Consider the following 20,336-nt stretch of genomic DNA (forward strand, 5'->3'; position numbering starts at 1 on the left):
AATGCCTCTGAGATCCCAAACATTTCTGACAAGGCATAGTAAGTCATATTGAGATAGACAGGCTGTGCTGTAGCAAATGTTCCTAAAATCTCAGTGGCTCATCAAGCAGTTTTGTTTCTCTCACACTTAAAGGCTCTGAAAGAGATGGATGAAGTCTCTGGGCACACTGCTCACCATGTATTAACTCAGGATCTCACTCTTGGGTCACTGTAGCAAAGAGTCACCTGCTACCTGCCCATGTTTCTGTATAGAAGTGATACTTGTACCAGGCAGTGGTGGCTCATGCCTTTAATACCAGTACTTGGGAGGCAGTGGTAGGAGAGTCTCTGTGAGTTTGAGGCCAGCCTGGTTTACAGAGCTACTTTCAGGACAACCAGGGTTACAGAGAAAAACCCTATCTCAAAAAAGTGATACTTGTTACTTATGACCATGGCACATGGGCCAGCATTGGTCTCATAGTCCAGCTTACCTCAAGGATGCAGCAGATGCACCTGTTTCAAGTACCAGGAAAATAAAGAGAACTAGACATCAGAGAGCACAAGCTGGCAGTGGACAGACTAGCTTATGAGAATGGAAGGGATGCTGTTGACTTCTCTTGGGAATGCATGGATAGGCATCTGCTCAGTCCAGAAAGGACACTGATGGATAACAAAGAAACATTCCACCCATGTCCAACTTGGTGAACTAATGAGTTTTGGGGGATTACTTACAGGAGTATGAATGACCCTTGGGCATCTGCACCATTAAAAATCCCATTTCTGCATGAGTGGTGACTTACAAAAGATGCATTCTTTGTCCAACTTGCATACAAGACCACAGAGTAAAGTTCCTAAGAGATTATAAGACATGACCAGTAACATAGGGCTCTTTTCTGTGTCCTTCCCAAGAAAATAGAAGTCCTCATACTTCCTGAACAGCTTTCATCCCACAGCTCAAAAATAACTCAATATCATCTACATCAACTCAATGAGTGATAGTCAAGATTGCATTGTCACCCTCCTGTGTGGGGTGTGTGTGTGTGTGTGTGTGTGTGTGTGTGTTGGCTTTATCTTACTCAAAGAGTCAGCACAGATATCTTACTAAGCAGTTTTCTAAATGGCCAAGAATAAAAAGTGACCAATGGATGTGGGAAATTTAGAAGGTGGCCTTAAGGACAGCTAGGGCCCTGTGAACAAACAATGAGAGAAGACTGAACAAAGGTGGCATTAAAAACCTGCTGCCCAATGTAAAAGCCCCCACTTCTAAGCAAATACCTCACTTTTATAAAGATGCAGTCATTCCTGGGTGAGGAGGACCTTTATCCTCTAAGTGCATAATTAACATAGTATGCTGTGAAACTGTGTCATTGGTCATACAATGAGCAGTATCTGCTTGGGGATTTAGGGGAGGAACTTTGCAATATCTTTCTAAGGGATCCAACAGCCCGCAAAGGAAGTACTGTGAATTCTGCAGGCTGTGTGCTTGATGTTACAGGAGTAACTTGACTTAGGATGTTTGAAATATATTTCTTTTTTTAAAGATTTATTTATTTTTATTTTATGTGTATAGGTGTTTTGTCTGTGTGTGTGTATGCACCATGTATGTGCAATGTCTGGGGAGGCCAGAAGAGGGTGTTGGAGCCCCTAGAATTGGAATTATATAGGGTTGCTAGTCGCCATGTGAGTTACTAAGGGCATCAAACCCAGGTCCTCTAGAAGAGCAGCCAGTAGTCTTAACTGCTGAACCATCTCTCCATCCATCCCTGAGGTATTTCTAATATTTGTAACTCCTCAAAGGAAGCAGTGAAAAAATAATAATAGTAGCTAACATCTATTGAGTGAGTACTGACTATGTGCCCAGAATGGTGCTAGAAATTATGTCTAGTTTTTATCTTATCTAATCCTCTCCATTATGAGGTCACTAAGTTAAATTGTTTCCATTTTATAAAGTTCAAGATGTCAAAAAATTTAGCCATTCATGGATAATCAGTAGCAAAGCTGTGAGTCAAGCCTAGCTTGTCCCTTTACTTCGAGAAAAGTGTAAATACATAAATAGCAGACTTAGATGGCTGCTAAGTAGTTAGGTAGTATAGATTGAATAGCGCCCCTACCCCACCTGACCCCCCCCCCCCCCCACCACCACCAAGAAAGATGTGTGGAAGTACCAACTTAAGGACCTCAAAATGCAACCTCATTTGTAATTAGGTTGGTTTTGCAAGTATAATAAGTAAAGAAGAGCTGAGATCATATTGGAACAGGGTCCAGTATCACAGGTTTGCTTAAAAGTACAGATCACTCAGCCCACCTACATGAGAGGGTCAACTTCAAGGGCCCAGGGACTTCATTTTAATAAGCACAGCAGGAGCTTCTGTCGCAATCAGGTGACCAGCTGGTAGAGACTGGGTTTAGACTTTCTTCTGAAGATCCAAGGATGTAGATTAGATGAATGCTAGGGTTTCCTCCTTATCCCAGGACATCTACTGGTTTATCTTGACTCCATTTGCCCTACTTACACTGGTGCATTGGTATCTTAGAACACTCTTCTTTCCTTTAAGCTTTCCAACAAACATCGATGCCCTTTCTCTGTCCCTGGATCGTCTGGATCTGAGGAGCCAAATGGATTTATCTTAGCATGTGATAAGTAGATCCTATAGCTATCGCTGCTAAAACTAACCCCCAGTACAAACAGGATTGTCAGCATTTACTTTATCAGTCCTTAATCTGCCCTTGTTCTTAATCATTCCTGGGTTTCCTACCTCTCAAGCCTCTGGGGGAATGGGGACGAGTTTCAAGGCATCTGGGAGCTCTGTAATGTCCTATAAAGTTGCATTCAGATGATAAGCATGTTGGCACATTTTCAGAGATAAATCCTCTGCCAGAGAAGGTGGAGAACCATTTCTCCGGGCATCATCTGACTACCCAGCTCACCTGGCCGTGACCCCAGATATTCATTTTGATAATTCTAAGGGGGCACTGTTTGATCACAGGCAGGTCTCAGGCATCTTGAGCACCCCTGGGGGACTCTGGGAGGGTGGTAGTGGTATCAACACTGCAGTCTTTGAATTTCTACAAACCCTATATAAAAATGGGTGGAACAATTAGATAACAAAACCGAACACCCATGGACACATTTCCAACCAAATTAGGGTCAAATTGTCTCACAAACCCAGATGACAAGTAGATATAAACACAAGCATCTGGACAGAAGGTAAGAAAAAGCAACTGAGTAGTAGCATCTGGGAGAAGCTGAGAGCAGAAGCCCCTAAGAGCAGACAGCATCCCTGGGAAGTTGGGGTACCTTAACATGAACACAAACATTAAAGATGCTCACGGAGTGGAGAGTACCACCTTCTCTATCAAGAGAAACGGAGAGGTCTCAGTAAGAGGGACTGAAGAGGCAAGAACAAACAAACAAGAAGGCCAAGAGCTCTCAGGATAGCTCCACCAGGGCAGGGTGAGAGCCTGCAGAGTGGGATCAAAACACACGTGAGTTCCAGGTTAGCTGGGGAAGCAAACAGGCAGGAAAGCTCAGAATACAAGCCACCATAGTTAAGTCAACAGAAGAGGGACTCCGAAGTTGCAAATAGTTTCCTGAAACGCGAGTCTCTCCATAAGTTCAAGGAAAATAATTTCACGTAAAAATGAACACTGTGAAAATAATGGAGGCCAGGTCTAGGTAGCTCTTACGAGAAAAAAATAAAACAGAAATAACATACACTAGGAAAGTATGCCCAAAAATACAGCCATAAAGTAAATCAGAACTATACCATCACTTATTAGCTAAGTTAGAAAGCAGCATGCAAATGATACAAGACGCAAAAGAACAACAGTAATCAGAATCATAAAAACTTAAACTCCAAAAATAATTTAAAAGAAAAAAGTCATTTTAGAAATCGTGGCTAAGTTACATAGAACGTAAACCAAATAAGCACAATGAATAATACCTTCAAAAAAAAAAAACAGCTGATGAAAAGGATAAAAATTTAAATAAAAAAGAAAGAAGACTATAAAAAGAATTTGAGAGAAAATAACAAATATCAAAGACAAGCAAAGAAAGCTGAACATCCGGGAAACAGGAGCCCCTAAAGAAAGAAGGCAAAACACATGTGTCACCTTCCTCTCTCTGTGACTAAACATGTGAGGACAGCTGACAGGAGGAAAAGGTGTTCCGGCTCACGGTTGCTGGGTTTCAGTCTGTAGTTAGCTGGCTGCCCTGCTTCAGCCTAAGGTAAAGCAAGAAATTACAACAGCAACTGCATCAGAGCAGGCTGCTTCCACCCTGGTAGCCAGGAAGCAGAAAGAGAAGAGTGCAGGATCCTAAACACCTTCAACACCCTATCCCAGCTGACCCACTTCCTCAGCCAGACCCCGCCCTCTCCTACTCTTCTCAGCCATGAATTCATCTATGGATTGTTAATCCATTTGTGAGGCTAGCACCCTGATGATCCAGCCACCCCTTGATGTCCCACCTCTGACCATTGCTCGGGATCAAGCATGAGTTTGGGGTCAACACTTCCTATTCAAACCACAAGAGCAGGGAAACAGCAACTTCTAAGTTGAGAGACACTTCCTGAAACCACAGGTTTGGAGCTCCCGGGGGAGCATGCCTCATGCCTCCAACCACCAGCCCAGAGCAGACAGCATCAGACAAACGTTAGTGATATTAATAAATTCTAGGGAAAAAGCCCTTTGAGCATCAAGTAGAAAAGCACATGATTTACATTTTCATTATACTTTCAGGAGCAACTTCTTGTGTCAAAAGAAATAGAGTGATATATTTAAGATACTCGAAGAAAGTAAGTCAATGATTTTATTTCCAGAAAAATTGACTTTCAAAATATAATGGGCACTGACTGTTATCAATATACCAGAACTCAGAGAATATTGATCCCATGAGCCTTTCCTGAGAAATCTATTGAATAACCAAGTTTCAATCTAAATGACTTGTGAGACATTGACAGAAGATCTGATGGTGAGCACTTGATACACAGTCCTTGCAGAGCTAGGACTAGGAAAATATTAATAGCCACACATTCAGGCAATATAAATAAGGGGCTGCTATCTATGGTTACTATAGGGTGTTGTAAATGGGAAGCTAGAATACAAAAGAAGTGTTAATGCAAAAAAAAATTCGAATATGCAAAAACTAGCATTTTGGGGTAATTATTATGGTGACAATAGTAATATTCCGTGTCTGCTCTGTGTGCAATATGGGAGATAACAAGTGAATAATTATGGAAAATTCTAATTATTTTTGTTATGTCCTGAATAATTAGAAACTTGAACTTGATGTGCAGGTGTCTGTAGGAAGGCATGAGATATCAAACCTGAAATGCATAAGGAAGTGGATGTATTTCATCATCAAAATGCAAACTGCACTTTGCAGACTGCACACAACTTTCTTCACCTCCCCACTCAACCACGTCACCTTAGTATCCTAAAATTAGCTATGAGGAAAGTACTTGCCCCATGGATATGAGGAAGTGCTGCAAACCAGCCTGTATGTATATGTGTATGTGTGTGTGTGTGTGTGTGTGTGTGTTTATTATTTGTTATTTTACTTAAATAGAAAGCTTGATTGGTGTCATTTACTTCTATTCCACTGTATGTAGCAATCCTTAGTGTCCAGAGTCTGGCTCTGAAATACCACTTTTTCACTAAAAGAAAACAGGAAATTTCAGAGAAATCTTTGATCCAAAGTATGAGCAAAGTTATGTATAAACTGAGCCTAAAAACAATAGTCATAAAGGTGATAAGAGTGATACCAAAGATATTAAAATTGGGAATAGAGACAGATAGGTCTCTATGAATTCAAGGTCAATTCATATCACTATGAATGACAATCAGGGACATGTGAGACCTTGTCTCAAAAAAGAAAAAAGATACTGGAATCATGTCACTAAGACTCACTAACCAAAGGTGGGTCAATTTGAGTATCAACAATAATAGCTATAATCAAATAAACTTTAACTTATCACTTCACATTGATATTTAACCAAAAATAACAGTCACTGTTAGAAAGACTGAAGAAATTAATTATTGCTGTGGAATAATCCTTCTGTACACTTTGTGAATATATGTCACTATGACTGGCCAATGGCCGAACAAGTTTATGTCACTATGATTAGTTTAATAAACAAGCTGATTGGCCAATAGCTGAACAGAATAAAGTTAGGCAGGAGAGCCAAACTGAGAATGATGAGGAAGGGCAGAGTCAGAGGGGATGCCACGCAGATGCAGAGGGAGCAGGAAATGAATGTGTCATGCTAATAAAGATACCACCCCATGGCAGACCATAAATAAGGAATGTGAGTTAACTTAAAATGTAAGAGCTAGTTAATAATAACAATAATAATAATAATAATAGTAATAGTAATAAGCTTAGCTATCGGCCAAGCATTTGTAATTAATATAAACCTCAGTGTGTTCATTTGGGAGCAGGCAGTCAGGACAGGGAAACTTCAATGCTGGGGAATACATGGAATGACTCAGGCACTGTCTTCCACATCAAATGCACCACCGGATATACCAAATGAACGAATAACTCTTTAAAATATTCTACCTAATAAAATTATTCTAGAGATAGAATTTCATTCTTTTGCAATTCCCAGTAAAAAACATATTAACCTGTTTTTTACCTGTCAGGAGGTGGCTGCTAGGACCACACCAAGGATGACAATCAGGTATGAACAGAGCTTGAATCTGATCCAACTGGAAATATGAAGGAAGTGCCCAGGGCAGTGTGGTGATATATTGTGTCCCCCAATATATTGTGCATCCTAATCAACTTATCTGGGGTCAGAGGACAGAACAGCACTAAATAGACATAGAGACCAGAAAATGGTGGCACACATGCCTTTAATCCTATCACTTGGGAGATAGAGGTTCATCCGGATCTCTGTGAGTTCAAAGTCACACTAGAAACAGCCAGGCATGGTGACACACAACTTTAATCCCAGGAAGTGATAGCAGGAAGCAGAAAGGTATATAAGGCGTGAGGATCAGGAACTAGAACTGGTTAAGCTTTTAGGCTTTTGAGCAACAGTTCAGCTGAGATCCATTTGGATGAGGACACAGAAGCTTCCAGTCTGAGGAAACGGGATCAGCTGAGGAATTGGCTAGGTGAAGTAGCTGTGGCCTGTTCTGTCTCTCTGATCTTCCAGTGTTCACCCCAATACCTGGCTTCAGGTTTGATTTTATTAATAAGACCTGTTAAGATTCGTGCTACAGGGCGGAAGAGAGTTCAAGTTTCACTTGAGCTCCAATCAGCAAAATGCAGACTTTGGGAAATGCCCAAGGTCAACTGGATCATCAGCAGGTAGACTGGAAAAAAATAAAAAAGTTGGGGAGGAACCCAAGAATCAGAGGACATACACACTTTTCTTAGTGGGCAAGACAAACAGTAGTGTGCAGGAATGCACTTGCAGGCAATAAAACTATGATGCAAGCTCAAGAATATGGTTCATATAAAAACCAGGATGTCAGGTCCCTGTGGCAGGAAGAAGACACTTTGATGAGGATGAAACACCAGCAAGGGGCAAGGATTTTGCAGGTAAATGATCAAGTTGTGTTTCCAAGAAGGCGTGGTTTCTTGTTTTATAAAGATTTATTAACCTATGTGTTAGATTTATAAGGTTTGCCAATTCCTTCTTCCTCTCTGTAATGAAAATCCTTTTAAAATATAATCAAGTATGCTCACCTGGTAAACACAAGGCCCTGAGTTCGATCCCCATCACTACGGGGAAAAAAACTAAATATAATAAAGTAAAGGAGATCAAGAGTCTAGAGTGGGAAATCATGTTGTGAACAGTTAGTTTTGAGGCAATTTGACAAATGCTTTCAGACGGACATGTACACGTGGTTGTCAAAGCAGTGTGGACCTGAAGCAGTTCAGCAGGGCAGGTCCAGGAAGGCTCCCAGGAGGAGGAAACACACTACCTGGGCTTCAAGGGACAGGCTTCTCCAGAAGGACCTGTGAGGGACAGAGCTCAGAGACTAGACCGGAAGGGTCTCAGCTCACCTGGCGCTGGCTTCCTCTAGGCAATCCAGGGCCCTTGGTGTTTATTCTGGAAATTGTTTCTTCCTTTGTGGCCCTGCAGTTGTCTACAGCAGTTTCCTCTAAGAGAATGGAGGGTACAGTTGTTGACTGAAAGAGCGTATTATTATGTGATTATGTGAATGAATTAGTGTCACCGGCCTTTCTGTTATTTTAAAATCAGAACATCACATACACTCTATGATGATATATTGTGTTCCCCAATAAAGCTTACCTGGGGATGAGAGGACAGAGCCAGCCACTAAATTAGACATAGAGGTCAGGCAGTGGTGGCACACACCTTTAATCCTATCACTCGGGAGGCAGAGATGCATCTGGATCTCTGTGAGTTCAAGGCCACACTGGGCTACTTGAGAGAAACAAAACAAGGCAGTGGTGAAACACACCTTTAATCCCAGGAAGTAATATGGCAGGACACAGAAAGGTATATAAGGCATGAGGAAATAGGAACTCCCTCTCTTGAGCCTGAGGATTTCTTAGAGGTAAGCTAGTAGCTGGCTCTGTCCCTCTGATCCCCAGGTAAGCTTTATTGGGGTACACAATATATCACCACAATAATTTGGAAACAGAAAGATTCATCCTCTGCTCTTTTTTCAGAGTAGCTGCTGTGAAGGCAGGGTCCCACCTAGCCACAGTCTCTGCAAGCACACTGCACAGCTAGAATTCCTCCTTTAGCCAGGGAGCTGAGGAATTTATAGGAATCTTCCTGCCATCTGAACCCCACCTGCCAACTCTACAGAATGGCCCATTACATGCTTAACCAGCAAGGCAAGACAGTGAATGTCGGATGATAAGATCTGACATATCCAAAGGGAAGAGGAAGGACACACTTTGTTAGGCTACATTTCCCTAGAACCAAACAAAAAGGGTGTGATTTGTATATTGGAATCAAAGAACAATTGGGTGTGTATGAGTCTGGATGTCCTCTGCTAGCCCTGTTCCTGGATGCTCTGTAAATAGCACCGTGGGGCTCAGAAAGGTGAGAGCCAGAGCATGTGGGACCAGGTATTCTGCAGGAGCCTAAGGGCTGAGAGTCAATTTGGCATCCAGTCCAGCATGCACTTACCCTTCTCACCAACTTGGCATTCATCCCTCACTATCTCTGCTGGCGAGCTGGCACTAGAAGCTGAAAGTACTCAGGAAATGCAGTTAAGAGTGGGTTTGAAAAGACTGGAACTCAAAAAGTTGTCTGCTTCCAGGTTTACTGATTTAGTAAATGGGGCTACAGCCCCTGCCTCTACTATTGAGAAAACAAGATAAATGGGAATACTTAGAAGTGAGTGTTCCCAAGGACCTGACCTAGAGACATGTACTTTCATTCTTTATGCAACTGGGTCCTGGCAAGTGTATCATCCTTATATGAAACCCACTTACCAAGCCAGTACATTACAGGCTCATGTGAGTGCTCCCAGGAAGGATAAATTTTTCCTCCACAAGCCAAGACCTGTTGCTCTGATAATCCAAGACTAACATCAAGTGCTCATTGTCTTAGGCCAAGTATCTGTGTCGTCACTCAGACAAGATAAAGCAACCATCAGAAGCCATTTCACAGATGTGGGTTCAGGGCCAAGTAAGCTTTCCTTCTACCTGTCCTCGTCCTAAACTTTGTAAATTTATGGATATGAAAAGACAATCTCATTGCCTTCCCCTCTAAGGTCTGTATTAAACAGGTGGCAGTACGTACCTCAAAGAGACTCCATTGTGTTCCAGATTTCCCTGATCTTTTGTTAGCTGCATTGCTTGTTAAAAAAACAAGAGTTCCTAAAAATAAATAAATAAAGCCAGAGATGGTGCCTCACACCTGTAACCCCAGCGCTTGGGAGACTGAGGAAGGGCGTTTGCCGTGAATTTGAAACTAACCTGGGTCACAGAGTGAGTTCCAGGAAAGCTGGTTAAATATAAAGACCCTGACCAAAAAAAAAAAAAAGGCATTTCAACTCCCTTTCTAGCACTATTGAATCAGACTTTCCAAAGGTCTTTGAGATCAGAATTTTTAACAAAGCTCTCTAGGTGACTGGAATTCGGAGGCTAGCTTAGGGAAACACAAGGGTCCTGCAGCTAGAAAAGGAGCTTTCCACCCTCTCACATCATTGTTACCCTGCCTCTGTGACTCTGTCCTGCTCCGGTTTGCCCCATAAAACAACAAAAGTATATGATAAGAAACAAGCTTACAAGGGTCTCAAAACCAGGTTCAAGGCTGGAGATACGGTATCTTATTCTGCTGTGGCTTCTCTAACAAAAAAATGCCATAGACTAGTTGGTTTCCAAAACCATAAATTTATGTTCTCACTGGTCTGGAAACTGAAATTTTAGGAGTAGATGCCAGCATGGTCAAGTTTTGGTGAAGTCCCTCCTCCTGGTAGAGAGAGAATGTAAGTTTCTCCAGAGGACACTAATTACAGCATGGGAAATCCACACTGATGATCTACCTCATGACATCCCACTTACCCCTCAAAGGCTCTGTCTCTACTTAACATCACATTGAAGCAAGGACTTTATCCAACACAGGACTCAGAAAGAAAACAAATCTTGAGTGGAGCCTTAGAGGGGAAGATGAGCAGGGTCTTTGATGCTCGACAATCTATGAAAAGTCACTTAGACAAGGCGCAAACACCAACAAACTGTACATCCATCGGTTGAAGGAACTTAAAATGAATAGAGTGATGATCCACGGTAACCCAAACCCCAACCCAGAACAGACATCAGAGGCATTCATTCCTATGGCCAGGTACTTCAGTTGTTAGTGTGCATGGAATACTAAATTTTGCTCTAGTGTCTCTGGCCAAAGGAGAAAATGCATTTGCTAATGGCTTCTCCTATTTCACATGTGTTAAACTTCCGGTTGAGTTCCAGCTTCCACTCTTCCCTGAACCAAACCACTAGTCCCTTTAAAAATGAGAAAAGCCACTGTTTTCCCCCAAGAGCTTCACATTTTTGTCTCAGTGCAATTTCAGCTTACTAGGGAAGCAAAACTAGCCGTAGTCAAACGCCCCTTGAGGAATCACCCTCCCCAAACACATACTAGAGCCCTAATGAGAAAAATAACACATTTTGCAAAATCTGCTGTTGAGGATTTTTTTTGTAGATCAAAAGATTTTTCTTACTTTTTAATAATTCAGGTAACCTTGGAGATCCAGCTGCTTTTCCGATATTGCTTAGCAATGAAGAACCGGAAAGTCACTGCTTCCCCTGATTCCATCCCATCATCTTACTAGGCCAGTCCAGTTAGTCTGTGTTGGATTTTAAAAGCGGCAAGAAGGAGTCATGCCGTACAACAGGGCCCACGTGGGAGGTTTATTGAGGGGAGAGAAGGGGCAGAGACTGGTCCCTGGGGATAGGAGCAAAAGAAGAGAAAGAGACGGAGGTGGGCAAGGCCCGCCTTTTATAAGGGAAAGCAGCAAATGTGCACAGGGGTGCTCTTAGTGGCTGCAGCGCAGGATGCATCCTGTCAGGACCCTAAGGGCGGGCCAGTCCAGATGCCTAAATGCTAACAGTCTGCCTCTGTGACAGGACAGGGCTCTGAGGGAAGAGTCCATAGTCTCAAGCCAGGTCTGCTGGGTTCCACTGAGCCTGTATTTACCCTCGCTTAGCTGGTGTCTGTATTGATTTAGCAATCATTTATTGAGTGACTAAGTTGTACCAAATACTGTACACAGATAGAAGGAATAGCCCTGCACTCAAGGGTCCAGCAGGCTGGAAACAAAGCTCTCCATCTTCTCACATAATTGTTACTCTGCTTCTGCGGGTGTTCGCCTCTGTCTTACACTAGTGTGGCACGTGCAACAAAAGACAAAAGCGTGTGGTGAGAAACGAGAGAGAGAGTGAGTGAGTGGGGGCGGGTGGGTGAGTGAGTGGGGTGGGCAGGTGAGTGAGTGGGGTGGGTGGGGTGAGTGAGTGAGTGGGTGAGTGAGTGGGGTGGGTGGGTGAGTGAGTGGGGTGGGTGAGTGAGTGAGTGGGGCGGGTGGGTGAGTGAGTGGGGCGGGTGGGTGAGTGAGTGGGGTGGGTGGGTGAGTGAGTGGGGTGAGTGAGTGAGTGAGTGGGTGGGTGGGTGAGTGAGTGGGGTGAGTGAGTGAGTGAGTGGGGCGGGTGGGTGAGTGAGTGAGTGAGTGGGTGGGTGGGTGAGTGAGTGGGGTGAGTGGGTGAGTGAGTGGGTGGGTGGGTGGGTGAGTGAGTGGGGTGAGTGAGTGAGTGAGTGAGTGGGTGGGTGGGTGGGTGAGTCACAGAGGTAATATCTAAACACCTTATTTTATGCCACCATCACTCTCCCTGGGGTCCCCATTGTCTGATAACACAAACTCAAGTGGTCCATTTGACCTTTCTTGGCCTTCTGTCCTCAGGAAAACCTCATGCACTGCCTGTAACCCGCCCTTCTCATTCTTCTCTGGAACTCATTCAGAACCTATCCCTCACACCACACCACCTCTGACTATCATCCTATACCAGAGACTCAGCAGCTGGTCCACTGAGCACATCATATATGGCCATCACTGAGCAAACCGAGATGGGGAGTACAGCCCCAGCTCCACATCTCTATGACAATGCATGGAGCTTCATACCTCCCATCATGCATGAGCCCATGCTTTCTGGGGTTCACATCACTACAGAACAGTCAAAGGGCATCATCGCGTGCCTCCCAGGAGTCACCCATCACCACCTCTCCCTCACTCATCACTTCCTGCTAGCCCCTACTCAATCAACACAACTGTTCAGGGGCGCAAGGTCTGCTTTCAGAGCCCATGATCCCAATGCTACATCAAATGCCTTAGTGGCAGCTGTGTTGACCCTCACTGTTGATCCCCACTATCACTTAGACAAGGGCCAGAGCATCAAAAACAAATTTTAAAAATCAAATAAATAGTTACAGGCCTGGTGGCAAAGGTCTGTAATCCCAGGTACTTGAGAGACCGAGGCAGGAAAGCTACAAGTTCAAAGCAAGCATAGGCAACTTATTGAGAATGCTCCCCCCACCCCCCATCTCAAAATAAAGGTAAAAAGAGAGCTAGGGATGTAGCTTAATGGTAAAGTACCTGCCTAGTGTGAATGAAGCCTTAAGCTTAATCCTCAATGCCATAAAAAAAATAGCATCTTAATAGCAAGTCAAAGCTTAAAACCCTTGTGTTTATGTTATTTTAGTGAATGTAACAAAACTGAGGTTCAGATAGAATAATAACTGAACCATCAGTTGTGGAATACAGCTAGTGTTCATGTCCATGGCTTCTTTGTATAATCTGCAGAGACTATCGAGAAGGAGCCAAATGGTTCTGTTTAGTTTGAGTTCTAACATTCATAAAAAAAAAAAAAAAACTAGAAATTTAGCCTTTAAGGTTTTGCTCTAATGGTACCTCATCAGGATTCAAAGAATGTTCTTAATACAACTCTAAATTTGTATTTTACTTAAATAACCCTGTTTTGTCATTTTTAACCTCTCAGCCCACTGAGAAGCATGGTGGAGGGTCCCTGGCCCTCTCTCACACTCTTACAGCCTTGACCACAGTGGTACCCTGTAGATGTAACCAACGGTCTTATTAAATAAGAAACACAGAGCCGATTCAGAGAAGAAAGCCAAGAGGTCAGAGCTAAGAGCCTCACCCTTCCTGATTCAGGGATCCTCTTCAGCCAAGAGAGCTCTCTGAAAAGGACCTACTTCCTGTGTGTATGTCTTTATATACTCTAGCTGTTCTGCCTTCTCATTGGTTGTAAACCCAAACATGTGACTGCCTCGTCACTGCCTGTATGTACCGCCCTCTAGGTCCTTAAAGGCATGCGCCACCTCCGCCACGCACTTGCTATGGTTCTAATAGCTCTGACCCCCAGGCAACTTTATTTATTAACATACAATTAAAATCACATTTCAGTACAAGTAAAATACCACCACAGTACCCCTAGGACATTGTTGATGTGCCACCACTTAGACCTCAAGAAACCAACTTGACTAGTTTTCCTTGCTCTTCAGTTGGTCATTCAAAAGCCTTTCCACAGATTTTCATGGGCCTGTACTAACAGTAAACCCTGACAGGACACAATATCCTCCTGCCCCGACCCAGAAGAGGCTCAGCTCACCAGCACTAAGAGACTCTAAAGTTTGCTTTTAGAGAACCCTGCAGATCATCTGCCATGCCTGATTCTGCCTTGATAAGTTCCCAAGGAGATTGTGGCAGTTTGAATAGGACTGGCCCCCACAGACTCATGTGTTTGAATGCTTGGTCCATAGAGACTGGCATTATAGGAGGTGTGGCCTTGTTGGAGTACACGTGTTCTTGTTGGAGGAAGTGGGATGCTGGGAGCCAGCTTCGAGGTTTCAGCAGCTCAAGCAAGACCTAGTGTCTCAGTTTTCTTCTGCTGCCCTCAGATCAAGATGTAGAACTCTCAGCTCCTTCTCCAGCACCGTGTCTGCCCGCATGCCACCATGCTTCCCGCCATGACAATAATGGACTAAACCTCTGAACTGTAAGCCAGTCCCAATTAAATGTTTTCCTTTATAAAAGTGGTCATGGTCGTGGTGTCTTTTCACAGCAATAAAACCCTAACTAAGACAGAGATGATGGTGGTGAATTCAAAATAATTGTAAGAGGTGGGGGGCACGGAGGGAGGGAGGGAGGGCTCAGCCACTAACAGCCAGGCTATCAACCAAAATTGCAAAGGGAGACTTTAGGTTATATAAAATCATAATATCTCCAGGCCTTGATCCCTTCATCCAGAAAATGAAGGAAATAACACTTTAATGAAAATTAATAGGATCTCATCAAGGGCTTTCAGATTTGTATATGTACTTACAAGATGTGACAGCAAAGCCAGTCTCTGAAGGGTAATTTCCCTGGTCCTCAACCGGCCTCACCAGCCGCTCATCTTAAAGGAGCCAACCTTCCCATTTGCATGTGGTACCGCAGACTGGCCTGCAAATCGGATCATTTTCCTCCAAGCAAACCTAGGTGTGTTCGCAGGCATCCCCAGCTTCGTTGCTGCTTGACTGTCAAGTGACCTGCACTCAGAGGGGACCAGAGGTCCTCCCTCTGCTCCCACTTGCTGGGGCATCACAGGAGTGAGAGAGGTGTTCGTTAGTTATGGGTGGTTCCTATATTCATCCCCCGATCTTCTCACACCCCGAGTGCCTGTGGGTGGCTGCCGGTCTTCACCAGCCAGCCAGTGTCAACTGCTTCTCCTTTTCCTCTTTCCCTTTTTATTGTCGCCTTGCAGAGAGTTGATGAAGTGAAATACTCTCCAGCAGAGGGAAGAATATAAACTTAAAAGTCATTTCTAACAGAATGGTGGAATAATTCCACTACTTTCTTTCAACTAATAATAGTGATGATAATAATAATGATGATGATGATGATGACATCACATGAGGTTGCCTCTGGGGATTTCATTATTGATAGATTGGAGGGAAGCACAACGGCTTCAGATGAGCAGGTTTCCCTTTTAACTGGTTAGAATACTTTGGGATGAAGAGATGGGAAAGACAGGTGCTAAACAATTGAACAAACCTAGCAGCAGCTGATTTGCATAATTTTGTATAGAAGGGCACTGATGTATGAAGTATAAAGTGACTGTATTGAATACTGAAAATGAAGAATCTTGGAAAACATTCCATGTTGACTACCCAGTTCTGAAATAGCTGAGCATTTTATGAAATACCTCTTGCTTCTTTGTGGAAATGACTGGTGTTTCTCTCTCTCTCTCTCTCTCTCTCTCTCTCTCTCTCTCTCTCTCTCTCTCTCTCTCTCTCTTTCTCTCTCTCTCCTTAGTCTATGTGTGTGTGTGTGTGTGTGTGTGGTGTGTGTGTGTTGTATACTATTGTTCTAGGTTATTCTTCAAAATGCATTCTCTAAACAGATTAGCCATGGTGTGGGGGCTGGAGGGATCAGGAGGGATATTTGCATCTCTCTCTAACATGTGGAGCCCCTTCGCCATTTCTGCATGATGAAAGGCTGTCTGGAGGGCTGCAACAGTGTGTAGAGCAAAGACTACAAACAGCAATTTTTTCAGGCCAAATCGCTTCCTAAATGAGGGAGCAGAAGATTTAAAGGTGAACATAACTGTCTGTTTGGGCAGCATGCAAAGGTTTCTGCTGTGTGAGAAATGAAAGTCTAACTTCCTTTTGACAAGTATTCCTTAACAGCCCCCACCTCAGATATCTGAAGCCCATCTTAACGCACTCGGGCCCTCCACTGACCACCACATTGCCTGCTTGGTGTGGACCAGTCTCCAGGCTGCTCACCAGTCCTCAGGCCTACGGGGTGAGTGAACAGTCGGGGGGCGGGGGGCAAGTCTGGTGAGTATTGATGGGCTAGAGACATCCGGGCTCTTACTCCTTAGCTTGAGGAGGAGGCGGTTCTGACATTTACTGCACCAAGAAGTATTTCTCTTCTCTGCTCAGTTGTTGCTGATGTTGGCTTATTCTTCTTTTTTAAAAAGGCATTTTTTTTTTATTTTTGCCAATATCTTTAATCATAAAATGAACTTAGAAGATGTAAAAGTGATGTGTCTTCACAAACTGCTGTGTTTTGAAGTTTTGAATATTAGGTCTGTGCTTTATAGCTCAAGGGAGTAGAATAGAAAACTACTGAGAAGCAATTAGAGTCATTACCAGCAAATCAGAGTGTCAGGGAACGGGAGAAGAGCAGATTCTGGGAGCTGAAAGTGGCCTAAGGAGCCGTCAGCCAGCATTCCCTTACAGACGGAGACTTTCTCTCAGATAACAGCAGCTGGGGGCTTCCCAGAGGAACATGACAGAAATAATCCTCACACAACAGACCTGTTTTAAATAGCTCTCAGATGCTCCCAGAGTTCTAAAGGTGGGAACCCTGTCCTAAGGTGATCCAGCCAGCGCTCGCTGTACAGTGATTTGATGTCATCCTCCCTAACCAATGGGAGAAGAGCTGAGATGCCACGCCCTTCAGGGAAACCTCTGGATGAGGTGACCATCCCTGGTCAAATCTATGCATTTCTGACGTTATCCCATTCTCTAGGGTCAATGCCAGTCACTTCTAGTCTTGTGACCCTTGTCTCAAGAAATGTCCTGGAACCCCATTTAAAGTGAAATATAACATCTTCGGCTCTAAGGGTTTTCTGGAAGGCAGGCACCTCTCAAAACCAAGATAAGACTTCTTTAAAGATACAGGATTTATCTGTATTGAGTCTGATTGACCTTCCTGGGTGCCAGTGAAGAAAATTCACCAAATTCCATTCTTCTCCCCTCAGCCCAAGGAGATGGGTCATGGGTCTCCACTGGCCTTGAACTCGGAGACTATTTGAGGCTGTGTAGAAAGCCAAGTTTTCATGCTGACGCAGAGAATGCTGTGCCATGAACAAGCACAGATGGGCCATAGTAAAACTGGTCATTAATTCAAAGAACAGGGAGTCTCCAGTCCTGGAGAGATGACTGAGTCAGTAAAGTGTGCTTTGCAAACGGGAAGACCTGAGTCGGGATCCCCGGCACCAGGCATGCACCTGTAATCTCCACACTCTAGAGATAGAGACAAGCAGGTCCCCAGAGCTAGCTAGCTGGTTAGTCTAACCAAACTGGTGAGTCCCAGGTTTAGTGAGAGAACCTCGCTCAAAAAAATAAAGAGACAGTAGAAAACCATTAAAAACTCCTGATGTCAACCCCTGGCCTCCACCTGCATGTATGTATGTATCACACACACACACACACACACACACACACACACACACACAAATTCTATTTTTCTTACACAATGGGGATGCTTCTGTTTTCTGCCTTCATCATGAAGTGACGCCTCCCCCCCCCCTCTCTCTCTCTCTCTCTCTCTTAACAAACCAGGAAGAGCTGAAAGAGGATGATGTGGAATGTATTGTAAACCAAGATGAACTCGCCATGAGTTACCAGGAGCCAGGCTCCTCACCCAGCAGTCCTACCACAAAGCTAGCTCTAGACCAGAAGCCTTCACTCCAGACTCCTGGCAAGGAAAACATCTACGAGGGAGACCTCGGCCTGGGAAGCTACGAACTCAAGCTCGAGCAGACGCGGGGGTCAACCGCAGATGGACTAATTGGCATGATGAGTGCAGATGTAATCACAAGTAATGTAAGACCACGGAGGAATGCCAAGAGCCTAAGAGGCGGTGCAAAGAGAGACACAAAGAGTATTAAGAACATAAATTGGACAGAATCAAAACCTTGTCACATGTATCCTCCCGTGCCTTCAGAAATGAGAATTCATTACCTTCCCTCTGTATTATGCAACCTCATTTAATTATCTGACAGCCATTTTTACTGCCGGATTGGGGGCCAGGCGAGTCAGGTCTGGCTGCCTTTGGGATGAACCAGGTATGCTGGGTCTGCAGGGGGCTCCTCCTGTTCCTCAGGCAGCTCTCTAGGCCCTTCACATGGATTTTAGATTCTATTCCCTTAATTATGGAGCATTAATAACATGAAAAAAGAGCCCCTGAGCATAAGCGATAATTCTTATCTCTTAGGACTTGACTCCACATGTTCTAACTAACTCTAGGGCTATGTGCAGAGTCCAGTGAGTGTTCAGTGCCCACCATTGATGGCCTCAGAGAATTTGCATGAGTTGGAGGCCCTGTGGTCATTGCTGGCACTCTCTCCATACTGTTCTTCCCACTACTCCGAGGAGCTGCTTGCCTCCAGGTGTGTCTATGTTAAACGCAGGGCCTCTTGCCAGCCTAAGGGAACTCTTTCCAGGGAAAGCTGGTTTCTTTCCCATATTCTGTGTTTTACTCCAATGATGAGCCTCCCTTCCTTGTATGCACTGGAGCAACTTCTCGGCTCCTGAATCAGGTTCCCTCTGCATGCTGGGAAGTCATATTTTGCAGTACGACCCTTCCACATGGGGGGAGACTGTGCAGGGGCCCTGACCTTTTCCAGTTTCAATACTGGTGACTGATTGGCAGCAAAAAGACAAAAATAATAGGGCTGATGGCATTTAGGCCACACTGAGGCACCAAGGACAAGCACCAATCTGGACCCACCCTTTCCCAGCGTGGCTCAAGGCTGCATTGGAGAGACCAACACAATAGCTTTTAATTCAGCTGCATGACCTGTGCCTTTGAAGCCATAAGATACCTCAAGCCTAGCTTCTCTTGAAATGCAGATGTTGCTATTAGGCTCCAAGGAGCAGGCTTCAGACTTAGGAGCCCAAGACATGATGGACTTGCTTTTGAGGGAGATAGAGAATGATGTCTTTCTCAGGCCCAAAGCTTAAAACTAATGCATGCTTTGCTGACCACTTCTTAAGCCTTAGCCCTGTAGTATCAGGTATACTGCTCTGCATGTCAGTTTTTTTGCTTCCAAATAGTAGAAACTGGGGGAAACTTTTATATTCAGCTAAGTAAAATCTTGTCATTTTGGGTAAATATGGCAAGTAGAGAAATTTTCTAATTTGACATCATCCTAATAAAATTTTGTTATGGAGTATGATTGTGTTGACTGTAGGTTCATTTCAAGACGTCTCCTCTGACCAGGCTAATTGAGAGTGCTCCACTCTTGTCTTTAGAAATCTGAGTACAGCAGGTACTAAATGCTAACATAAGGGAGATGTGTGGGCTCTCAGACCCATGAACAGTCAGAGGGACTGGAGCCACAAGCCATTGAAGGAATAGAAAAAATCTGAGAGGATGCCCCAAATGAGAGAAACTGAGTCAAGCAAAGCAGCACAGCCTCCTTTCATCCCACCAGAGGTGACCAGAATTTATGAAGAGCTATAAAAATAGAGAAGACACTGAAGGAGGGAAGGAAGAGGGCCAGAAGGTGAGGATTCATCTCATTTCTGCCCACGTCAAGTAGAAGGGGGAGCTGCAAATTTGGTGTTTGCTTTGTGTTGAGAGAGGGGGCGGGAGTTCCCAATAGTAAGTTTACCAGAGCGAGTGGAAGGGAGAAGAGTTTAACCTACCAGATGACGTGGAGTAAGGTGTGAAGAGGTGGGAGCAGACTGAAGGCACCACCAAGTCATGAAGGATGAGTTAGAACAAAACTAGTCTCTGCCTCCCAGATGGCTGCTTGCTTAGAGACAAGCTCTCTTTCCAGCCTGCCATCATTAATTTCTGCTGACAAGAACCTGGGGATAACCCTTACCGGGCTGAATCCTGGAGGAGGATCCCAATCATAGCTCATCCTATACGTGAGACAGTGTTCTCATCTTGCTATGTGACTACCAGCCTTCATCCCTCTGGATGAGTCCAAGAGCCTAGCAGAGGCTAGTGCCCAGTTACCAATTCAAAAAGACAAGCCCTGTTATGCTACTGCTGCGAAGGATAATGAATTATGATCTTAAGCAATGCCCTGTGCTTTGATTAGCAGCCTCATGACTGTGAAATTCA

The 20,336-nt window shown here is 44.1% G+C and overlaps 1 protein-coding gene across 1 annotated transcript in view; it reads left to right on the forward strand.

Moving 5' to 3' along the window:
- Positions 1-19,434, forward strand: part of Slc9a9 (solute carrier family 9 member A9) — a 550,545-nt gene extending 531,111 nt beyond the window's left edge. Inside the window, exons 15-16 of the mRNA XM_052716929.1 lie at positions 16,166-16,271; positions 17,819-19,434. Coding sequence (XP_052572889.1) covers positions 16,166-16,271; positions 17,819-18,250 — 538 coding nt within the window. The 3' untranslated portion in view covers positions 18,251-19,434. The remainder of the gene's footprint in view (positions 1-16,165; positions 16,272-17,818) is intronic.
- The last annotated feature ends 902 nt before the right edge of the window (positions 19,435-20,336 follow it).

The sequence above is a fragment of the Peromyscus californicus genome, unplaced genomic scaffold, assembly GCF_007827085.1.
Source record: "Peromyscus californicus insignis strain IS unplaced genomic scaffold, ASM782708v3 Scaffold_11__1_contigs__length_118956290, whole genome shotgun sequence".
Classification (NCBI taxonomy): domain Eukaryota; kingdom Metazoa; phylum Chordata; class Mammalia; order Rodentia; family Cricetidae; genus Peromyscus; species Peromyscus californicus.